The 20,934-nt window shown below is 47.3% G+C and overlaps 1 protein-coding gene across 3 annotated transcripts in view; it reads right to left on the reverse strand.

The window, feature by feature from the left end:
• Positions 1 to 20,934, reverse strand: part of RBM25 (RNA binding motif protein 25) — a 287,767-nt gene that overhangs the window by 70,965 nt on the left and 195,868 nt on the right. For all 3 annotated transcript variants that reach the window (XM_029598715.1, XM_029598714.1, XM_029598713.1), the window contains exons 14-16: positions 18,533 to 18,857; positions 17,237 to 17,553; positions 16,312 to 16,410 (exon numbers count right to left, since the gene is read on the reverse strand). In XM_029598715.1, coding sequence (XP_029454575.1) covers positions 16,312 to 16,410; positions 17,237 to 17,553; positions 18,533 to 18,857 — 741 coding nt within the window. The remainder of the gene's footprint in view (positions 1 to 16,311; positions 16,411 to 17,236; positions 17,554 to 18,532; positions 18,858 to 20,934) is intronic.

Consider the following 20,934-nt stretch of genomic DNA (forward strand, 5'->3'; position numbering starts at 1 on the left):
TGGCATCATTGAGGAGGCTTGCCAGGGGCTCCCTGCGCCGAGGAGTCTCTGGGCGATCTGCGGCCCCGAAAGGGCCGGGGCCACGACTGAGACCTGGCTGAGGGCATCCTAGGGCCTTGTTGCCTGGCGCCCCTATATCGCCGTTGGGCGCGGGAACGGTTCCTGGAAGCCGAAGAAGACGGACGATAAGATCGCTGACGGTCCTTGGGCAACCGATGGACCGAATTTTCCCCCAGAGATTTGATGATCTGGTCAAGGTCTTCACCGAAAAGAAACCTGCCCTTGAAGGGCAGAGCCCTCAGACTTGATTTGGAAGAGGCGTCCGCCGACCAATTCCGTAGCCACAAAAGGCGTCTGGCGGAAACCGCCGACACCATAGTTCTTGCAAGGACACGCAGCAGGTCATGTAGGGCATCAGCCCCGTAGGCGATGACGGCTTCCAGACGATCCGCTTGAGCTGCCTCATCCGGTGGCAATTGCTGAGAAGTGAGGAGCTGTTGCACCCACCGAAGGCCGGCTCTCTGAGTAAGGGAGCCGCAGATGGCTGCGCGAACCCCCAGCGCCGAGACCTCAAAGATCTTCTTGAGGGCGACCTCTAACTTCCTGTCCTGTAGATCCCGGAGGGCAGTGCCCCCCGTTACCGGAATCGTGGTCCTCTTCGTGACGGCGGAGACCGCCGAGTCAACCTTGGGGACCTTAAGGAGATCCAGGAAGTCTCCAGGGAGAGGATAGAGCTTGTTCATTGCCCTGCCGACCCGGAGGGATGCCTCCGGAGTGTCCCACTCTCTCACCAGTAGTTGGAGAAACGAATCATGGATTGGGAAGGTCCGTGCTAAGGGACGCAGGCCCGCCAAGACCGGGTCCCCCTTTTTGCTAGAGGATGCTACGGAGGGAGCCGGGGGACCCGCCGGTTCGACAGGAGTATCGAGGTCCAGTTCTTGGAGGACGTGTGGGATGAGGTCCGCCAATTCCTTACGAAAAATCTGTAGGACACGCGGATCGTCACATTCTAAGTGCGCTGCCAGGCGCGTGTCATCATCCGCCATCGACGCCGGGTCACCCCCTGGATCCGGCGATGGAGCTGCCCCACTCAGGGGCAGGGCCAGGTGCACCCTGGGAACCCCCCCCCCACGGTCCCAGGTACTGTGCCCGCCTCGCCGGCGATCCGAGGAACCTTAGCGGGCAGGGGATCCGCAGCTGACACCCCCCGGTGGCTGTAGACTCTGAAGATATGCCTTATGCATGAGTACAACGAAGTCGGCTGAAAAACCGAGTGGCAGCGGGTGGGGTGTGTGTGTGTGTGTGTGTGTGTGTGTGTGTGTGTGTGAAGTGGGGGGTCCCTGGAGGGTGGCTAGGAGAGGACCCGGGTCCCAAATCGGCGGCGAAAGAGGAGAAAAATCCTGCTGAGTTTCTTCAGCATCGGAGCCCACACTGGCCTCCAGATCTAAAATGGCCGCCGCTCCCGCCAAAGGAAGGGGCGGGGCTATCCCCCGCGGCCCTCCGACGAGAGCGGCGGTGAGGTTGTCGGGGGAGCGGAGCTGGTCTCCCCCCAGGGAGACACCTACCGCAGGGGCCATCCCACGATCCGCCCAGCCCCGGGCCGCCGCAAGAAGGACAACGAGCACGCTGCATCGCGCGGGCCCAGTGGGGGGGGGAAACAATGGCCCGAGAAGCCTGGAAGCACGCTGCGGGAGGAGCGGGCATGCCTCGCCCAAATCGGGGGCCCCTCCCTACAGGAGCGGCAGGGGAATGGGACCTCCGTGCTGCTTCAGCCCCGGGGAATGGGGCGTCGCAGGGCCAATGGGGGAGGGGACTGACCGCGACTAAGAGGAGGGGATGAGGCTGGCACCACCAGCATCCACCCCCTACTGAAAATAATCCAGTGTGCTGCAAAGTAAAACAACAGTAAACCAAAATAAAACTTACCCCCAACAGAGAAAGACAGAGAGAGGGACTGAGGGGGAGTGCAGTCCTGATGGCAAGCCAAAACAGGGGCTGCAAGGCCCGGGTGGAGGGCACAGAGTGACTTCCCGAAGGCTGGCTGTTTTTTGTTTTTTTACACAGGACCTGCTTGATCCAACCTTAGAGAAATAAGAGAAAGAAGAACAAAATGTGGAACAGAAACCACCAGCTAGGGGAAGCAACGGGTTCCCCTCCTCACATCTGCTGGAGTCAGAGAGATACTGAGGACCTAGGGAGGGTGCATCAGCTTATATGCCAGCACCCTTCAAAGTTTGCTCTGACTCCATCTGCTGGACGGGGGACATAACCCACCGTCTGGACTAATCCTGGTATGTACAGGGAACAATCATTTAACTGGTAACCAGTGCAAGCTTGATAAAACGGGAGCAATATATCATTAGGAATCCACTTTTCAGTAAGGCTCAATGATGTGGTTGTGTGGTGTACGGCTTGGGGGGGGGGGGGGTGACAAAGACAAGGGGATGGCAAGTGTTCCACTCCCCCACACAAGAAAAATGGGCTGCCCCATCTTTGTCACCCAAATTTAAGTAGCCCCAACCTCCCTCCTGTGGTCTGAGACACACAGCAGACAGGAGAGCAATGTCAGTAGCCCAGTGTTTGCAACCTGCTCCTCTTACTGCCGCCAGTGTCTTTTCCTCCCACATGGTTCAAATTACAATTAGCTGTTTAAACCATGCAGGGCTCTTCAGATGGAATTTTTTAACTGCATGGAAGGAAGTAGCATCAAAGGCAGAAGCAGCAAAGTTAGATATGCCAGCCTGCTGACCGCCCTATACAGTACGATGGAGGAGAAGAGGAAGGAGAGAGAGAGTGAGAAAGGCTTTGGGAAGCAGGTGGAACAAGTCATAAGCTCTGTAGGGAAGTAAGAGAGGGAGCAGCGAATCTAGGATTAGATAGGGAACTGGGGACAGGCAGAGGGTGGGAACTTGGATAAGTGGGGACTTAGGGATTCAGTGGAAGAGTTGAAGAGCATGGCCTGAAGAGAATGGATGGGGAATAAGTGTAAGAGTAGCAACTTAGGAACTGGATGGGGACACAAGAGAATGTGTTTATTCAGTGACTAAGTAGTATCAATGAGGGTGAGATTGGATGGGGGATTGAGAGATGGTGTTAAGCACCTGGAGGGCTAGGGATGAGCTGAAATGGAAATAGGAGGCTAGATAGGAGACGAGAGAAGGGGCTGGAGGCATAGGAAGGGATAAGTGACAAGAAAAGAAGTAGTGCTGAAAAAAGTGCGAAATGTGGAATCTAAAAAATAAATAAAATTATATGTTCAGTTTTCAAAAAATGAATGTACAGATGAATGGGGAGATTTAACATGCATACCTGAAAAACGGAAAGAAAGGCCAAGATGTACTGTATTATTGTACAGTAATATTACAATTAAACATTTTACAGACAACAACCAACAAGGACTACAGACAACAACCAACAAGGACTGCATTATTTAGTTTGGGTAAACAAATAAGCATGGGTATAGCTTGTTTATTGCGGCGGTTACTACCCCTAACTAATTAAGCTAGATATTTCACTTAGATGCAGTTCCAACACTGCTCTCTACATTAATGGTGGGGGTGGAAGGGAAATAGAACCAAAAGGTTACTAAGAGCCAAGAGATAAGTATGAGAAAAAAAAAAGTGTGAAACTTGCTGGGAAAACTGAATGGGCCGTTTGGTCTTCTTCTATCGTCATTTCTATGTTAGGGATGGTTAGGAGAGGAGTGGCAGAGAAAAGAAAGAAAGGGCAAATATAAAAGGTGGAAAAGGACAACTAGGGAGTAGAAACAGGTGGAATAAAAGACTGGGGAAGGAGAGACACCCAAGGAAAAGGAGATCTTGGGAGGAAATAAGAATGGGAGATGGAAAATTGTAAGGTGAAAGGTAAAGGGAGTAATATCGAAGATTGGAAGGGAGAGAAGTAGGGGTGAAATCTAGCTACAGAGGCAGGGAAGAGAAATAAAAGGGAAAAAACAAATTTGCTTACCATAAATCTTTTCTGTAGACAGCAAGATGAATTAGCCATTACATGTGGGTGACATCATCCGGCAGCTTTTAAGTCTACTTAGCATGTGTGGGAATTCCTCAGTCACTAACACAGCTAATCCTGGCCAAGTAGTAGACTCTTCAGGGTGGTGGGCCAGTATTTAGCATGGCTAATTCATCCTGCTATCCATGAAACTGTTTACAGTAAGCAAACTTGTTTTTTCTGTTGATAAGCAGACTAAATTAGCCATGACATGCGGGGAGTCCCAAGCTGAGAGTTGCAGTGGCGTGTTTACTGAGTAAGCACAGGACCCCACTGGGAGAATAGACTACGCAAAACTGCTTGTCTGAATATACTGTCAGTCCTCTAGATATTGTCAAGACAGTAATAGGACGTAAAGAGCAATGGAAGAGCCCATAGCTCTAACTTGATGAGCTTTGACAGTTTGTAATTTATAGTCTTGCCGACATGCAGCAGTGCTGAATACAGTCCGCTATTCAGTTAGACAATGTACAATTAGTGACTGCTCGCCAAGGCTGTTAGGATCATAAGAGATGAAGAGCTGTGAAGATTGGCAATGCTGCAACATTCTTTTCTTGCAATAGGATAGGGCTCTTTTACAATCCAAGATATGAAGGGTCTTCTCTGCTTCATGCGCATGAGGCCTTGGGAAGAAGGTAGGCAATACAATGGACTAAATGATACAGAAAGCAAACAACTTTTGGGAGAAACTTCAGGTGAATGTGGAGTATCAGCCTATTATGAAATAATTGCATATATGGTAAAACGTGAACGAGTACTTTGAGCTCGCTAACTCGCCTGGCTGATGTTACTGCCACAAGAAAAATTATTTTCCATGACAAGCATTTAAGAGAAGCAGATGTCAATGGTTCAAAGGGCGGTTTAATCAATTGACAACATTCAGATCCCATGGTATCAGAGGTTTCTGCACCAGCAATTTAACTGTCATAAGCTTTTCATAAATCTGGACAACAACAGATGGGTTGAGATGGGTTTATTGTTAACTGAAACATGGTAAGCTGCATTGCGGTATGTACCCTTACTGAAGATGTAGCAAGGCCAGATTCTGAAAGGAAGACCATGTAGGGTAGCAACTGATTGGGTTCGCAGGAAAATGGGTCCAGGGTGTTTTGTTGACACACCAAGGAAATTCTTTTCCACTTAAAGCCATAAGGCTTTCCTGGGTTGATGGCTTCCTGGCCGAAACGATTATGTCTTCAATCTCTTTGGATGATAGCAACAAACACAAGGAGTTGAATCGGTAAAATAGGACTTTATTAAATCTTGCCCAAACTCCTTGTGTTTGTTGCTATCAGCCATCTTGGATCGGCTACCGGTTTGTTTTCTTTGTTCAATCTCTTTGGGCAAGGAGCGGTTAGCAAATACTGAGAGTTCAATATCTAAGCTCTCAGATTGAGGAAGAGAAGATTTGGATGGAACAGAGTTCCTTCTTGAATTAACAAAGCAGGTTTCATCCACAGATGAATTGGAGGACTGCTAGAAATCCATATGAGACATGCAAAATATCTGTCTGGCCATGCTGGAGCTATGAGGATTAACCGAGCTTAATCATAAAGTACTTTCTGTGGAAAAGCATAAATAAGATCTGCATTCCAACTGAAAAGAAAACCATCCTGAACCAACATGAGTTGCTGGGCTGAATGAAGCAGAATTGCTTGCATCAAAGGCAAAGTACAAACATAAGCTCGTGTGCTATGCATTGATGGGGCATGTGCTGGTGGTGCCAACGCAACATGCTTTGTCGGAGCTAATGCACAGTGTCATAATGCAAAAGCAGCAGTGCCAACATGACCTGCGATCATGGTCTGCATACAGGTATTGATAGCACAGTTCACATCCATCTGTTTTAAATACCGCAAACTGTGGGCTTCTTTCCAGACATTTTGAGGAGGGACTTTCTTTTGTCTTTTTTTTTTTTTTGTAGCACAGAAAAGTATTTTTGTGGTTCCTATAGAAACAGCGATGCAACTGGAAAAATAAATAAGTGAAGAAAAATATTTAAAAATTGAATGCTATTAAAAAATACATGGAGAGACTGAGTACACATCCATGCTGTGCTTGGATAAAAAATGACTTAAGAGGCTTATGAGACAATGCCCATCCAGGAATGCTTGCACGTGCTCAGTAGAGCTAAAGGCTCTACTAGCTAGGAGACATGAATTCATTTGGTACTGCCATCATGATTAATACAGCCTGCTTATCAACGGAAAACAATGTCAGACACTCAGAGGAAGAAGTGAAGAAGACAGGATGAGAGAGAATAACTGGAAAATGGAAAGAAGGCTGACAAGAGGGAAGGAAAAGACAGAATGGGATCAACCAGATTAGAAAAATAATTGTCTAAACAAAACTAGGAAAAAGGTGTTTCCTGTTCATACCCCAGATCAGTCCAGACTCTAGGGTTTTGCCTCCCTGCCACTGGATAGAGACATAACAGTTTCACCGACACTATCATAAAACCTAGTGCAATCGTGTGATTATAACGCTGGAGGATTGTTCATCTACCTGCACTATGGAGATATTATAAACCATGTGTTAAGAACACCATTGAATTTTCCCCCGATGAAGGATCTAAAGATTTGAAACATGGTCATGTTGGGGTTTGGTGAGTATCTCTACGCCAGGATAGTGCAAGTATTTCCTCCAGTAAGGCATTTGTTAGCGTTTATAAACTTTTTCAAAAAAAGATTTTTTGATTGCTGGTAATCTGGTTTTGTATTTTTGATGGCATTTTTTAGATTTATAAACATAAAAATTAAAAAATATATATTGACTGTATGAACTGATGGGTGGTTTGTTGGGTGTTTATGATTATGACTAAATGCCACAGGTTACCTGGATGGAACAGATTGTTAGCTAAGTATGAACCCCACCTCCCACTTTCAAAAATTTTGTTCATATAGTTTAATATAATATTATGTGAAAGAATAGTTTTGGGGGGTGTTGATTTGTTTGTCGTCATTGGTCTACATTCCTTGGGTGGAGTTTGTTGTTGGTATATAACCTAATGTGCCACCTGCAGTCGTCCCCCCCCCCCCCCTTCAGTATTTCTCTGTCACTAGCAGATGGTGGTGGTGTAAAACCTGAAGAAAAAAAAAAAAAAAAAGACAGATCTCCAGTTCCTCCCTGGGGGTTGTTAGGTCCTGGTGGGGCCATCTCCTCTGATTTGAGATGCACAAGAAGGGTTTGGTGAACCTTGATGGCAGCTTGGTCCTATATTCTTTGGGGGTGTATATCTGGTGGTTCACATCCCTCATCTCTCAAGAGGCAGTGTTGGTTCCACTGACAGCTCTGCATTTGGTATCCCGGCAGAGCAGGGAAGTATTGGCTTTCTATTCTCTTTCAGTACAGTGGCTAGTGGCAGAATTAAAAGCACGGTAATCACTATGCCGCTCGGTAGAAGGCTCGATTGCTGCTGCAGTGCTGGTCACCTGATAATTTTCTGATGCTCAGGTAAACAGGGTGGTTGTAGCAGTGCACTTCTCTGGCTGTGTGTTAACGGTGCACGGCAGATCATGTGGAGATGCGTGGTCTCAATTGTCATAGGAAGGTTTGCCCTCGGAGTGCATCTTGTGTGGGAAAGGCATTTCAGGGGAGCTTAGCACTGGACCAAAGGCTAGTCGAGCCCCACGAGTGTCAGGGTCTAGTGCTGAGGTTTTTTCTTATCAGCGCGGAACGATGGCCATTTTGAAATCCCTTGCAGTGCCGGCAGCATCAGCGTGGGAGGCAGGGGAATCTCTACCTCGGCTATCACTAGCAGTGCCTGAACCTGGGGAAGTGCAGTGAGACTGGCATAGAGGAAGATCCTCTGGATCAAGATTCAGGGGATTCACAGGAGTTTTCTGCTAATTTTGTGCTGCTTATGCACAAAACTTATTAAGTAAAAAATACAGCAGGGGATGTTTTCTCAGTCCCAGTCCACCAATGGCTCTCGGCCAGTAAAGAGACCCGGGCTGGTAAAGAGGAAACTGTCAACAAGCCTTTTGTAATTTTGGTGTCACGGCCCTCAGCCAAATAGTCTTGGGAGGGGCACAGATGATTCCAATGGAACAGCGGAGGAGTGTCCCAGAGTTGGGTCAGCGCTGTATGGGGCGGACCCAGACAAAGGACCAGAAGATGCTCCGGTAGCAGAGGGGGATGACCCTAAGGTAGTGCATCTTTTTCGCAAGGAGGAGCTCTGGCCCTTGATTCTGTATGTTCTTAATCTGGACTTCTTCCGTATGTTCTGATCAGGACTTCTTCCAGTATTATGATGTCTGCGGTGTTGGCCAGAAGGTTGCTTTGGCTACGAAACTGGTTGGCGGATGTTTGGGCCACATCTCAGTTGGATGCCCTTTCATTCAAGAGCAAGCTCTTGTTTGGAGAGGACTTGAAACAGATGAAGCATCTGCGAGAGTCCCAAAGGGAAGGAGATGTTTTCCTGCTCATGCACTCTTTCAGGACAATAAAAGATTTTGCCAGAATAAAGCTTCTTCGGGATGACAGAGGCAAGGCTCAGGCAGAGCATAGTCCCAGGGACAATCCTTTCGGGGTGATGTAAGGATGGTCCACTCTTCAGTTCTGGGCATCAGAGAGCATCTAGTGCTCTCTTACGAGGAGAGGGCCAAAATTACTATAGACCCATGGGTCCTAAGTGTGATAAAAGATGGCTATGTGTTTATAATTTCCTGGCTGATGAGAGGCTTACACTGTTTCTCCTTGTGCTCTCCATGCCAAGCAGGTAGCTGGTCAAGGGTTGGTGGATTGCTTTCAACATCTGGGAGCTATAGTACAAGTTCTGAGAGGAGCAAAAAACAGGAAGGTATTCTATTTATTTAATGGTAGGGGCATTTCAGCCGATTTTGGATTTAAAGAAGGTAAATGCAGCCCTCAAGGTTCCTCATTTCCGCATGGACACTCTGAGGTCAGTACACAAGGGGAAGATCTTAGCATCGCTCGACTTGACAGAGGCACATCTGCACAGTCATCAGGCTGGAAGACAAGCAGTTTCTACGGATCATGATCCTAGGGGAACATTTTCAGTTCTGGGCCCTTCCTTTTGGATTGGCAAGGGTACCGTGCATGTTCACCAAAGTGATGGTGATTGTGGCGGTGGCCCTCAGATGAGAAGGCGTGCTGGTGCATCCATATCTGGACAACTGGCTTATTCGGGCCAAGATGGAGGACCTCTGTCTGCAGTCGGTGCAGAAGGTATTACTGCAGTTAAGGTCTCTGAGCTGGGTTATAAATCTAGCAAAGCCATTTCGTTACCTCTCAAACCCTGGAGTATCTACGGGCTCGGCTCGACACATGAGAAGGTAGAGTTTTTCCTCACAGAGCAGAGGTTGCTGAAGTTACAGGGTCAGATTTGTCACCTGTTAGGGCGTTCGATGCCCAGAGTCTTTGACTACTTGCAATTCCTGGGTTCTATGGCATCAACATTGGAGCTGGTGCCTTGGGCGCTTGCACATTTGTGGCCTCTTTCCCTGTGGAATCTGTTATTGGAGGAGTTTCATCTTTCTCTCCCACTCGAAGGGGGGGGGGGGGAGCAGAGACTTTCTTGGTGGCTTACTTGCGCCAATCTGGGGCATGGTGTGAAACTGGATGTCCTAGATTGGGTGACAGTGACCACCAATGCCAGCCTTTCCTGATGGGAGGCAGTCTGTCAGGATCGGTCGACACAGGGTTGGTGGTCCAAGGAGGCGACGACATGGTTTACCAATCGGTTAGAGATGAGGAGCAGTGTGTTTCGCGTTGCTTGCTTTTCGGCCATCGGTCAATGCAACGACGGCAATCTACATCAACCAGCAGGGTGGAACCAAGAGTCAGGCAGTGGCTCAGGAGGCCGAGGAGTTGATTCTCTGGGCGGAACAGCACTTTTAGTGGCTAGTGTTATCTCACATCGCCAGGGTAGACAATGTTCAGTTAGATTTTCTCAGTCTGAGAAAACTAGACCTTGGGGTGTGGGAGCTGTTGGAGACGAGGATGTCTCATTCACAAGAAATAGGGGAACCCCCATATGGACTTAATGGCAACCAGAGAGAACGCTGAGGTGTTTCATTTTTATAGCTGCCGGAGAGAACACGAAGCACAAGGAATCAATGCTCTACTTCTACCATTTCCTTGAGGCATTCTTCTTTATGTCTTTCTTCGATGGCCACTGGTGGGCAAGGTGATACGGTGGATAGAGAAACATTTAGACAACATGATTCTGGTGGCTCCAGAGTGGCGACGTTTTCCATAGTTCGCAGACCTGGTCAATATGGCCATAGAAGAGCCACTGAGGTTCGGTCATCTGTTGAATCTTCTCCACCAGGGCCCAATAGTATTGGATTAGGTGGCTCATTTCTGTCTCTCAGCCTGGCTTTTGAGAGAAGATGGCTGAGACGGAGGGGATATTCTGAAGAAGTTATTTCCACCTTGTTGCAGGCTAGGTGACCTTCCACATCCTTAGCGTTCATGAGGATTTGGAAGGTCTTCGAGTCCTAGTATACCATTAACGAAGGGCAGCCTATTTAGGCTATAATGTCACATATTTTGTTTTTTCTGCAGGACGCTCGTACTGAATTTATATAATGTAGAGTTGTTGGGGGATTCAATGCTGTCCCCCTTTGGTTTCTTGGAATGAATTTCCATTTTGTTGCGACTTTACCTTCCTCCTGCTTGTTGGGGGAGTTTGGATTCAAAATTCTTAGTATTAGTTCAATAGTTATCTTGGCTTGGGTACAGGTCAATACTGAGGGTCTGCAGGTGGTACACTGGGTTATAAGGCAGTGTCAGTGAAACTTTTCTCTATCTCCATCTGCTGGGAGAGAGGCAAAACCCAGAAGTCTGGACTGATATGTGGTATTCCAAGCATGAAAATTAGCAGAAGAATCAATTTTCCTTTTCAGTTTTTAGTGATGAATGTGTTTGGCTTTGGAAACGTGCACCTCATATCTTTGTAATTTGCTCAATATAGGAGGAAATAGATTTATGTAAATCTTTTTCTATACTGCATGTAGTCTAGCTTCTTAGGATTTCCATTTCAGTTTTTGTCCATAAATTTCTATTTCTGATTTGTGGTTCCTTATTTTATATTAGATAAATGTCTGCATTCTGTATGTACAACAAAAGGTGATATTTACTAGTGTTTAGGGATCTGCACAGTCGAGCTTCTATTTTTCTCAATAGGAGGTGTTTTCATGTTCCAGGACATGTTATATTTGCAGGGCTGTCTTTTCATACAGTTTTGCTGTTTAAGTCCTAGAAGTCAGCGTTATATGTCAGGTTTGCTAGATTGGTTCTGAGGATCATTTTGGCAAGGTTTTGCATTAATTCACCATGTGTAAAGAATTTGTGTTGCTGTTAATGAGATAATGACAGAAACTGAATATTTGTTTTGAATGGCGAGTTTTAAGAGGAAAAGGAAAATTGGTTCTTACCTGCTATTTTTCGTTCCTGTAATACCACAGATCAGTCCAGACCAGTGGGTTATGCACTCCCATCAGCAGATGGAGGCAGAGAGTAAAACTTTGAGGCACTGCTATATCCAAGTGTGCCACCTGCAACTCCTTAGTATTTATCTAAGGCTCCCGGGACAGCTCCCATTCCCTGGGGTCCAACTGCTGACGGCTGAGGAAGTTCGCCTTCACGTTGTTCACGCCTGCCACGTGCGAGGCTGCGATTCCTTCCAGACGAAGCTTGGCCCACGCAAACAGGAGGTGAGCCTCCTGCGCCACGGCCGGACTCCGGGTTCCTCCCTGGCGATTGAGATAAGCCACCTTGGTGGTGTTGTCCGAGAAGATGCGAACCATCCTTCATAAAGATATGCAGGGAGGACCAGACTGCCTCGCGGACTGCTCTTGTCTCTAGGCGATTGATGGACCATGACTGTTCGGGCAGGGGGACCAGAGACCCGGGGCTGCATGACTCAGGCACACCGCTCCCCAGCCCTGAAGACTTACATCCGTCGACACGATCAGCCAATCCGGGACTTCAAGGGGCATTCCCTTTTGCAATTTGGCTTCCAACAGCCACCACTCCAGGCTGGACTGGGCCTGTGGTGACAACGGCAACGGTAAATGGTACTGTTCCAACACAAGATTCCACCGAGACAGGAGTTTCCTCTGCAACGGTCTCAGGTGAGCGAAGGCCCAAGGGACCAACTCCAACGTCGATGCCATGGACCCTAGGACTTGCAGATAGTCCCACACTCTGGGGATCAGGAGATGCAGTAGAAGACACACCTGCTGCTGTAATTTGCACATCCTGTCCAGCAAGGTGTCGAAGCAGGCTCCCAAATATTCCAAGGACTGGGAAGGGATACAGATGACTCTTCGCCTTGGTGATCACTCAACCGAGGGACTGAAGGCAATGGGTCACCTGGCGTACTGCCTGCACGCAGTCCTCTTCTGATTTGGCTTGAATTAGCCAATTGTCGAGATACGGGTGAACCATCACCCCTTCCTGTCTGAGGGACACTGCCACCACGACCATCACCTTAGTAAAAGTGCGTGGGGCAGTCGCCAGGCCGAATGGAAGTGCTTGGAACTGGAAATGATGACCCAGAATCTTGAAGTGCAAGAACTTCCAGTGATCGCTGCGAATCGGGATGTGCAGGTAAACATCGGTGAGATCCAGAGAGGCAAGGAATTCCCCATTCTGGACCACCGCGATAACAGTTCGGAGAGTCTCCATCAGAAAGCGGGGGACTTTCAGTCTGCGATTCACCTTCTGCAGGTCCAGAATGGGGCAGAAAGTCCACTCTTTCTTGGGAACCATGAAATAAATGGAATACCACCCTCGCTCTTCCAGCGACAATAGCCTGCAGGTCCAACAATCTTTGCAGGGTGCCTTCCACCACAGCCCGCTTGTTGAGGGAAATGTCCTGAGAGGCCGAGAAAATTTGAAGATGTAACCGTCCTTTACCATGTCCAGCACCCAGCGATCTGAAGTGATCTTGGCCCATTCCTCAAAAAATGGGACAACCTGCCCCCCTAATCGTCCCGCACAAGGGGTGGGCGGTCCTGACTTCATTGGGCAGCTTTACCGGCTCCAGCCCCCTGCCAAAAGCTTCCTCTTGCAGGCCGGCCGGCGCCGCGAAAGGACTATATGCGAGAAGTGGACTGCTTGGCACCAGAGGAGGGAGCACCCCTCCCCGATCTGCTTCTTTGGGAGTCCCGAAACCGGGTCCGTGGAACGAAGGACTTCTTAAAGGGCTTCCTATCTTCTGGCAACTTATTGCCCTTGGATTCTCCCAGAGATTTCATCAGCTGGCACAAATCCTCTCCAAATAGTCATTTCCCCTGAAAGGGAAGATTACACAATTGCGACTTAGAGGAAGCATCCGCCGCCCAATTGCAGAGCCACAGAAGCAGTCGAGCCGCTACCGAAAACACCATGGTCCAGGCAGACGCACGCACCAGGTCATATAAGGGATCCGCCACATAAACAACAGTCACCTCCAGGCGGACAGCCTGAGACGTGGACAGGACACCCAGGGACGTTGCTTCTTGCGGTTTCTGAATCCAACATAAACGCGCCCGCTGCATCATGCTCACACACTCCGCCGCCCGAAGGCTCGAGGAGACTTCGAACAAGCGTTTCAGCTGCAATTCCAGCTTGCGGTCTTGCACATCTCGAAGCGCCGCAGCCCCTGTCACTGGGATGGTAGTTTTCCTAGTGACTGCCGATACCGCCGCGTCCATCTTAGGGTCCCTTAAGGCATTCCAAGTGCTCGAGTAGCGAATATAACTTTTGCATTGCCTGGACGACCTTAAGACCAGTGTCCGGGGACTCCTATTCACGACTGATGAGCTTCTGAATTTTCTTCGGGATGGGGAAAGCGCTAGGCAGCCCCTGGAGGCCATCCAGGACCGGGTTCACGCCGTCACTGTCGGATTTTTCCAGAGAGAGTTTCACCCCCAGTTCCTCAAGCACCTGGGGAATAAGGGGCTGCAGCTCCTCCTTCTTGAACAACCGGACCACGTGGGGACCGTCGCCTTCCGAGCCAGGATCCACCTGACACTGGTCGTCATAGCCCACATCCAAGTCCAGGGGGACCTACCCCTGATCATCAGCAGTGTCGCCCGGGGGAGGGGGAACCTTTTCCCCCAACGGATCGTCCGAGCCATCCAAATCTTCCCGCGCTAAGGCAGCGCAGGGAGTATGATTGTCCGCTCGGAGTTGAGGATGCTTCGGGGCCCCCACACGCCCCTCCAGGGATCTGCGCTTCGCAAACTTCCGTGCCAGGAATGCCTTATGCACTGGGAGCACAAACTCCGGCGAAAAACCGCCTGGGCCAGCGTCATCACCGCTGGAATCAGACTCCGCGGCCCTCAAGTTCTCCAGCCTCAGTTCCCGCACCACGGGAGACAGCAGAGGAGGGTCATCCTGGGAATCTTTTCCCACAGGGGGAGCAGTGGACGCCGAAGCCCAACCTTTGGACCCAGTGCCGGCGCCCGATTGTCATGTGGCCTTCTGAGGCTTAGACCCCTTAACTGAGGACCCCCTCCCCCTCCCACAGCACAAGCAGTGCAAAGTGAGAGGGTGCTCAAATAGGCAGACCATACCCCACAAGCCTTGCAAGGTTCTCTCAGTGGATTCTCTGCCATTGCAGCGCTCCAAAAGTGGCCCAAGGGCACTCCCCCCAGGGAGGAATCAAGTGCTGCCTTAGAGAACTGATGTTGCCCAAAAAAAGTCGCTGGCAAAAATCAGTCCCAGCACCTTCAGGGAGCCTCGTGGAAGCTGAAAAAGAACAAACAAAATGGCCGCCGCACCAAACATAGACCTGGGACCACCATGGAGACAGTGCCTAGGAGGCCCTTCCCCACCCAGGGAAGGCTCCACTAAAGGCTGCTAGCTCCCCCCTCTTCAGAGAATCGAAATTGGGGCCTCTCTGGCCCAGCCCACTGAGCAGACTGATTCACCCGGGGAGCTGCAAGACAGAAGAAAAAAGCACTTTTTTTTCTTCAGCAAAACAAAGAAAGCAGAAAAAATTAAATTTCCCCAACGGGGATACTTCCCAGAACCCGTAGTCACGGAGAGGGAGCCTTCGGGCCGCTGAGGGAGCCAGTCTCCTGGCTATCAGGAGTCCCAGACCACACGGGCTAGCACTGCCGGGAGTATCCAACCCCCCATTTGCCCGGCTCTACTCGAGGGATGGTCCAGAAAACTGAACCTAGCACCCCAAGGAGCAAAAAATCCAAACTCAGCTCAGAGCTGCAGGTATGCAGTTTACCCAGGTGAACTTTAAACTGCATTGCATCAGTGGAAACTAGAAGCCTTGTTCTAATGCAATGAAGGATGCCTTATCAGATATGCCTGTTTATTAGTACCTGTGGAAATAAAGATCTGGGTATGTACAGGAAAGTCCTAATTCTGCTCTGCACCCACTATTACATGCATTTCTGTAAATACTTCTATCCATAATCACCACTGTTAAGACTTCTATAGCTCATAAGAACAAATCATATGCATGGACCAGACTGTTAGCTCTGTGGCAATGATGATCACTGTAATGCAGGAGACATGTGTTTGATTCCAGAGTCTATTTTCTGCTCCTTAGGCTAGTCAGGCATGATGATGCTGTGTAGGTGGTGCCCAGAGTCAATGAGGAAAGGGAGTCAGGCCACCAAACAGTGACACTCAGTGGACAAATCAAGGTGCATCCATACTAAGTTTTGGAAAGGACTGTGGTTCTTGGCACCTGTCAAGGACAGTCAATGAAATGGTTGGGCTAAACGAAGGGAGCTGAGAATGCAGGTTCATAGCACTGTAGCTCAGTAGAGGCGAAGGTTGATTCTGATTGAGCTGGAAGCCCAAAGGAGCAAGAAAAACTTTTACAAAAATTAAAACAAAGAAGAAAACCCAACACAAAATCAACCCACTAAGGACATCTCTGATTTTTATTTATTTATTTTTTGAAATCAAGGATATGAAGTTTACACATAAGCCATGGTAAAGTCAGAATTCTAAGCTTCAAAGCATTAACAGGATCACACTGAGGCTAGCACCATGATGCAGCCGTAGCTGTATGGAGCAAGAGATTCAGGTTTGAGTCTCTTGTCCAGCAGGGTTCAGATATGTCATGGAAGTGATGTACTGTGGACAGGAAGGAAAGCAACTGCTGCTGAGAGTGACTACGGGCAGAAATGCATCAAGGAGTTTAGCCTTAGAGGAGATTTTGCCTCTAGCAGTTTGCACTTAGGGAACAAAGTTGCACAATTTAGTCATCCAGGAAAGAATTAATGAGGATATAAATATTATACAAAACAGACAATCTAAACCAAGCAAGGAACCAGGACATTAATAAAGGCAATTCTATTGAATTATTGCACTAACCTTTGAACAAACAAAATCAACTAGTGTTGCTTCTTCTTCACCAATATATTCTATGATTTTCTTATTAATCCATGGTCTAATTCGACGCTCCATTAACGTCTGGAAAGAAAACAAGTATAAGAGCCAGGTAAGAAATCTTTGCTCCTCCTTGACCAATGAATCAGTATAAGGATTAAAAAATATCTTTTGCTACTTACTGGTGACAGACAAGTTGTTTTATAAAAATTATTCTATATTCAATGTATGAAAGACTTTTTATCCACTTCTATCTCCTCACCTGACTATAATTAAATTGGATTCTTAGTGTTAGATCTATATGACAGTTCCTTAAAAATGTAAATTAACATCACACATAGGCAGCAATTTACCAATATCCAAAGTCTGAAATGATAGACCCAATTCAACAAATGCATTTTGATCAGGCATGGCTTCAGGGCTGTTATTAGTAAGAAACTGCATAAAATCTTCTACGAACAGGTTGAAATCAATGCTGAGATCAGGGTCTCAAAGAACAGAAATGCTGCAGGAAGTAACAGATCAAGACATTCGGGACTGTAAATATCTGTGACAGCTATTCCACTTGAGCTACTAATCTTGGACAAATTTATGACCATACTGGACAACCTGACAAGTCTGTATAAGAGTTTTATTTCTAACAGGCCTACCAATGGAAAGTTTGACTCCAAATATGAAAAATTAAATAAAGCCAGTGGAGCTCTGCTGGGATTTGTTTTATTTATAAACCTGGATTTTTTTTTTAATGAGCACAGCAATTCTCAAAATCTTACAAATAACCTTTAGTCCTGCTCTCAGTTTTATGGCTTCTAGAGTAACAAATTCTATTAAAGGTTAGTAGTGCAGGAACCTTAATACAGAGGACTGCAAAACAAGTCATATTTGAAACAGACAAACTCCAGACACTCACCGAGTCTACAATGGACCAATTGAGAGGATAAGCAAACAGTTCTGGTTTGGCAGTAGGAATTTTCTCAATAAGACTCTTAATGTGCTTCCGTTTTTCTTCTGTGTTGACGCTGCCCTTTGCAGCTCCTTTCTCATCTTCCCCATAATCTAAAGGGACCAGTTTTCTTCTACGGGGCACATCATCACTATCTTCGTCATCAAATTTGTTAAAAACACTATCAACTGGTAGTTTCTTTCTTTTAGCAGCATTTGGCTGGTTAGGACTATTAGAGGCACCAAGAGAAGAACGTAGGACAGTATCGGTGCTGCTTTTAATTCCTAAAAATACAGAGAAATTAAACCATTACATTTGAAAAGCTGTGGTCTAATGGTTAGAGCACCGAACAGTTAGGAGATCTCTTTGGACATGAGTTCAACACCCCCTTCTGCCACTGACTCAGCGTGATCTTGGGCAAGTCCCTAGCTTCCTGGTGCCTTATCTTACCCAGCTGTAAGCTTCTCTTTCGATTCCTGAATACAGTCCGGGGCCAAAAATGTGCCACCAGGTCATCGACCCCAAAGGCTGCGGCACTGATGTTTCTGACGTGCTAAAAATTGTAAAGTGTGTTGCAATTGTGTTTGGATGAAAGTCAATATATAAATCCAAATCATTATTATTAATTTAACAAAAGCATAATTTTGCTGCACAAAAGAAAAACATACATAATTGGGTTATACTGTATTCACACACACTGTATTCATTTAAGAGGTCTGTTACTTATGAAGACCAAAATCCTAAGGTAAGCTGCCTTTTAGCACACTAGCATTTAATGCAATTATCTATCAAGAATTAATTTTAAAAGACCTCATAGTTCTGTCCTGATGAAAGAAAACAAAAAAGGTCTTTTCTATTATTTAAGTACATGGTTAAAATATTAACAAAGACCTTTTTGTCAAAATAAGTCTCTTGCTCTCTATATTAGGCTGCTCTAGGTTTAATAGTTCATATCTGCTCAGATTACCAGTAAAAAAAATCACCTTCTACACATTCAGATATGTAAAAATAAATTAGGACTCTCGCCGATTCTGGCAGGAGCTGGCATCATTGGACGATGACATCCTATTCTTTCATGTCATCTCCTGAAAAAGATCACACTGAGCTTAGCATTCTACTGCACTTACGTTTTCCACTAGACGGTCACTCATTCTCTGCTTGCAGCTATGGAATACACACTAGATAAGTAAGACTTTTTCACAGGGTTAAGTATGTCTTCTTTCCCTTCCTTCATCCTAAAGAAATAGAAGAATACCAACTCACCCAGTTTGAGACTAAGCCCTATTTTAGGCCTATGTTCCTCTGGTTGTTGTTGTTCAGGTGAATTTTCATGGGGGATGATAATGCCACATGGAGATTCATCCCCAGGTGTGTTAGGAGTTGCATTGCCACTGGCAGACGAAACTGAAGGAGCTGAACTAATGGGCCGCAAGGTAGGTTTAAGGCAGGGCTTCTGTTCTGGCTCTTCTTCCTCTTCCATGGGCTCTTCTCGCTTTTCCTCTTTTTCAGATTTTTCCTCCTCTTCCTCTTCAGACTCTGGCTGCTGCTTTACTTGCGGCTGTCTGCGTCTTTCAGCCTCTTGCTCCATCTGCAATAGGACAACAATTAACTATGTTAGCCCAAGCTCTTGAATCAAAACTTCAAACTGACTGATGACAGTGAAACATTAAGTCATCATCACAGAATGTGCTGCTATTCCTTTTTGCATATCAGAAAAAAATCCTATTATTCACGTGTAATGACATAATGGCCAGATGAGATACATACAAATGTATTAAAGGAATGAGGAAAGCTCTGGCAGCTCCGTTTTAATACTTCTTTATTGTCAGGAGTGGTTCTAAAGGACTGGTGACAGGTTGATGTAGTTCCTCTTCACAAAAGTGGAAGTAAGAAAGAGTCTGAAAACTATAGGTTGACTAGTCTGACATCTGTGGTGAGTAAATTAATGGAATCACTGCTAAAACAGGATAAAAGTTTCTGGAATTCAATGGTTTACAGAGTCTGAAGCAGCATAGTTTTATCAGATGAATTAATTTCTTTCACTGGAAGAACAGAGTTATATTAGGGGAGAGCACTAGATATAGTATACTTGGATTTCAGCAAAGCCATTGACAAAGCTCCGCACAGGCAATTTAGCAACAAACTGAGCACCCTGGATACTTGAGAAATGGTTTAGAGTCTGGCAGCTAAGATTTAATGTACAAAATGTAGAGATTACTTACCTGATAATCTCCTTTTCCTTAGTGTATGCAGATGGACTCAAAACAAGTGGGTATAGTGTGCTCGTGCTAGCAGTTGGAGACGGATCTGACATCAGCACGGGTACATATACCCCCACAGGAAGTGTAGCAATTCAGTAATCTTCCTTGCAAAAGCTTTATGGATATATGTGTGACTGACCGATCGATTAAATGAACAGGATTACCCTGACCAATTGATGGTAGCTGGAGACCGCCAGTGTTCTCAACCGGAAGGCGTCGACACCCGGCAGGGTGGATGCCCTATATAAGAAAACATGGCTTACCGTGAGTCGGCGAATCCCCATGTATACCGGCAGCCGGGCGGGATGCTGAGTCCATTTGCATACACTAAGGAAAAGGAGATTATCAGGTAAGTAATCTCTACATTTCCTAGCGTGTAGCAGATGGACTCAAAACAAGTGGGATGTACAAAAGCTACTCCCGGACTGGGCGGGAGGCTGCCCGAGGACCGTGTACGATTGCCCTCACAAATGCTGTGTCCTCCCTGGCCTGGACGTCCAGACGGTAGAATCTGGAGAAGGTATGGAGGGAGGACCACGTCGCCGCTTTACATATCTCTGCAGGTGACAGCATCCTAGTTTCTGCCCAAGAGGCCACTTGCGCTCTGGTAGAATGAGCCTTGACCTGTAGAGGCGGTGGTTTTCCTGTCTCTACGTAGGCCGCCTTGATAATTTCTTTGATCCAGCGGGCGATGGTTGGCCGTGAGGCCGCTTCCCCTTGCTTCTTCCCGCTGAGAAGGATGAACAGGTGGTCAGTCTTTCGTACTGCTTCTGACATTTCCAGGTATCTGGACAGCAGTCTGCCGATGTCGAGATGGCGTAGCATTCGACCGTCTTCCGACTTCTTCAAACCTTCCGTGGTTGCCAAGGATATGGTTTGGTTGAGGTGAAAGTGTGAGACTACTTTGGGTAAGAAGGAAGGAACCGTGCGAAGATGGATAGCCTCTGGACTGATTCTGAGAAACGGATCACGGCAGGACAGTGCTTGTAGCTCTGAGATGCGGCGTGCTGAACACACAGCCAGCAAGAACACCATCTTCAAGGTTAACAAACTGAGAGACAGGCCTCGAAGGGGCCTGAAGGCGGATCCCGCTAGAAATTCCAACACTAGGTTGAGGTTCCACAGGGGCACTGGCCACTTCAGTGGCGGGCGAATGTGTTTGACTCCTTTCAGGAAATGTGAAACGTCTGGGTGTGTGGCAATGGCGTTGCCGTCACTCCTGGGACCGTAGCAGGATAGCGCTGCCACTTGAACCTTGATGGAGTTGAGGGATAGACCCTTCTGAAGTCCATCTTGTAGGAAATCCAAAATGATAGGGATCTTAGCGGCATGTGGATTGGTGCTGCGAGTGTCGCACCAGGCTTCAAAAACTCTCCAGATCCTTATATATGTTAGAGATGTGGA

The sequence above is a fragment of the Rhinatrema bivittatum genome, chromosome 4, assembly GCF_901001135.1.
Source record: "Rhinatrema bivittatum chromosome 4, aRhiBiv1.1, whole genome shotgun sequence".
Taxonomy (NCBI): Eukaryota; Metazoa; Chordata; class Amphibia; order Gymnophiona; family Rhinatrematidae; genus Rhinatrema; species Rhinatrema bivittatum.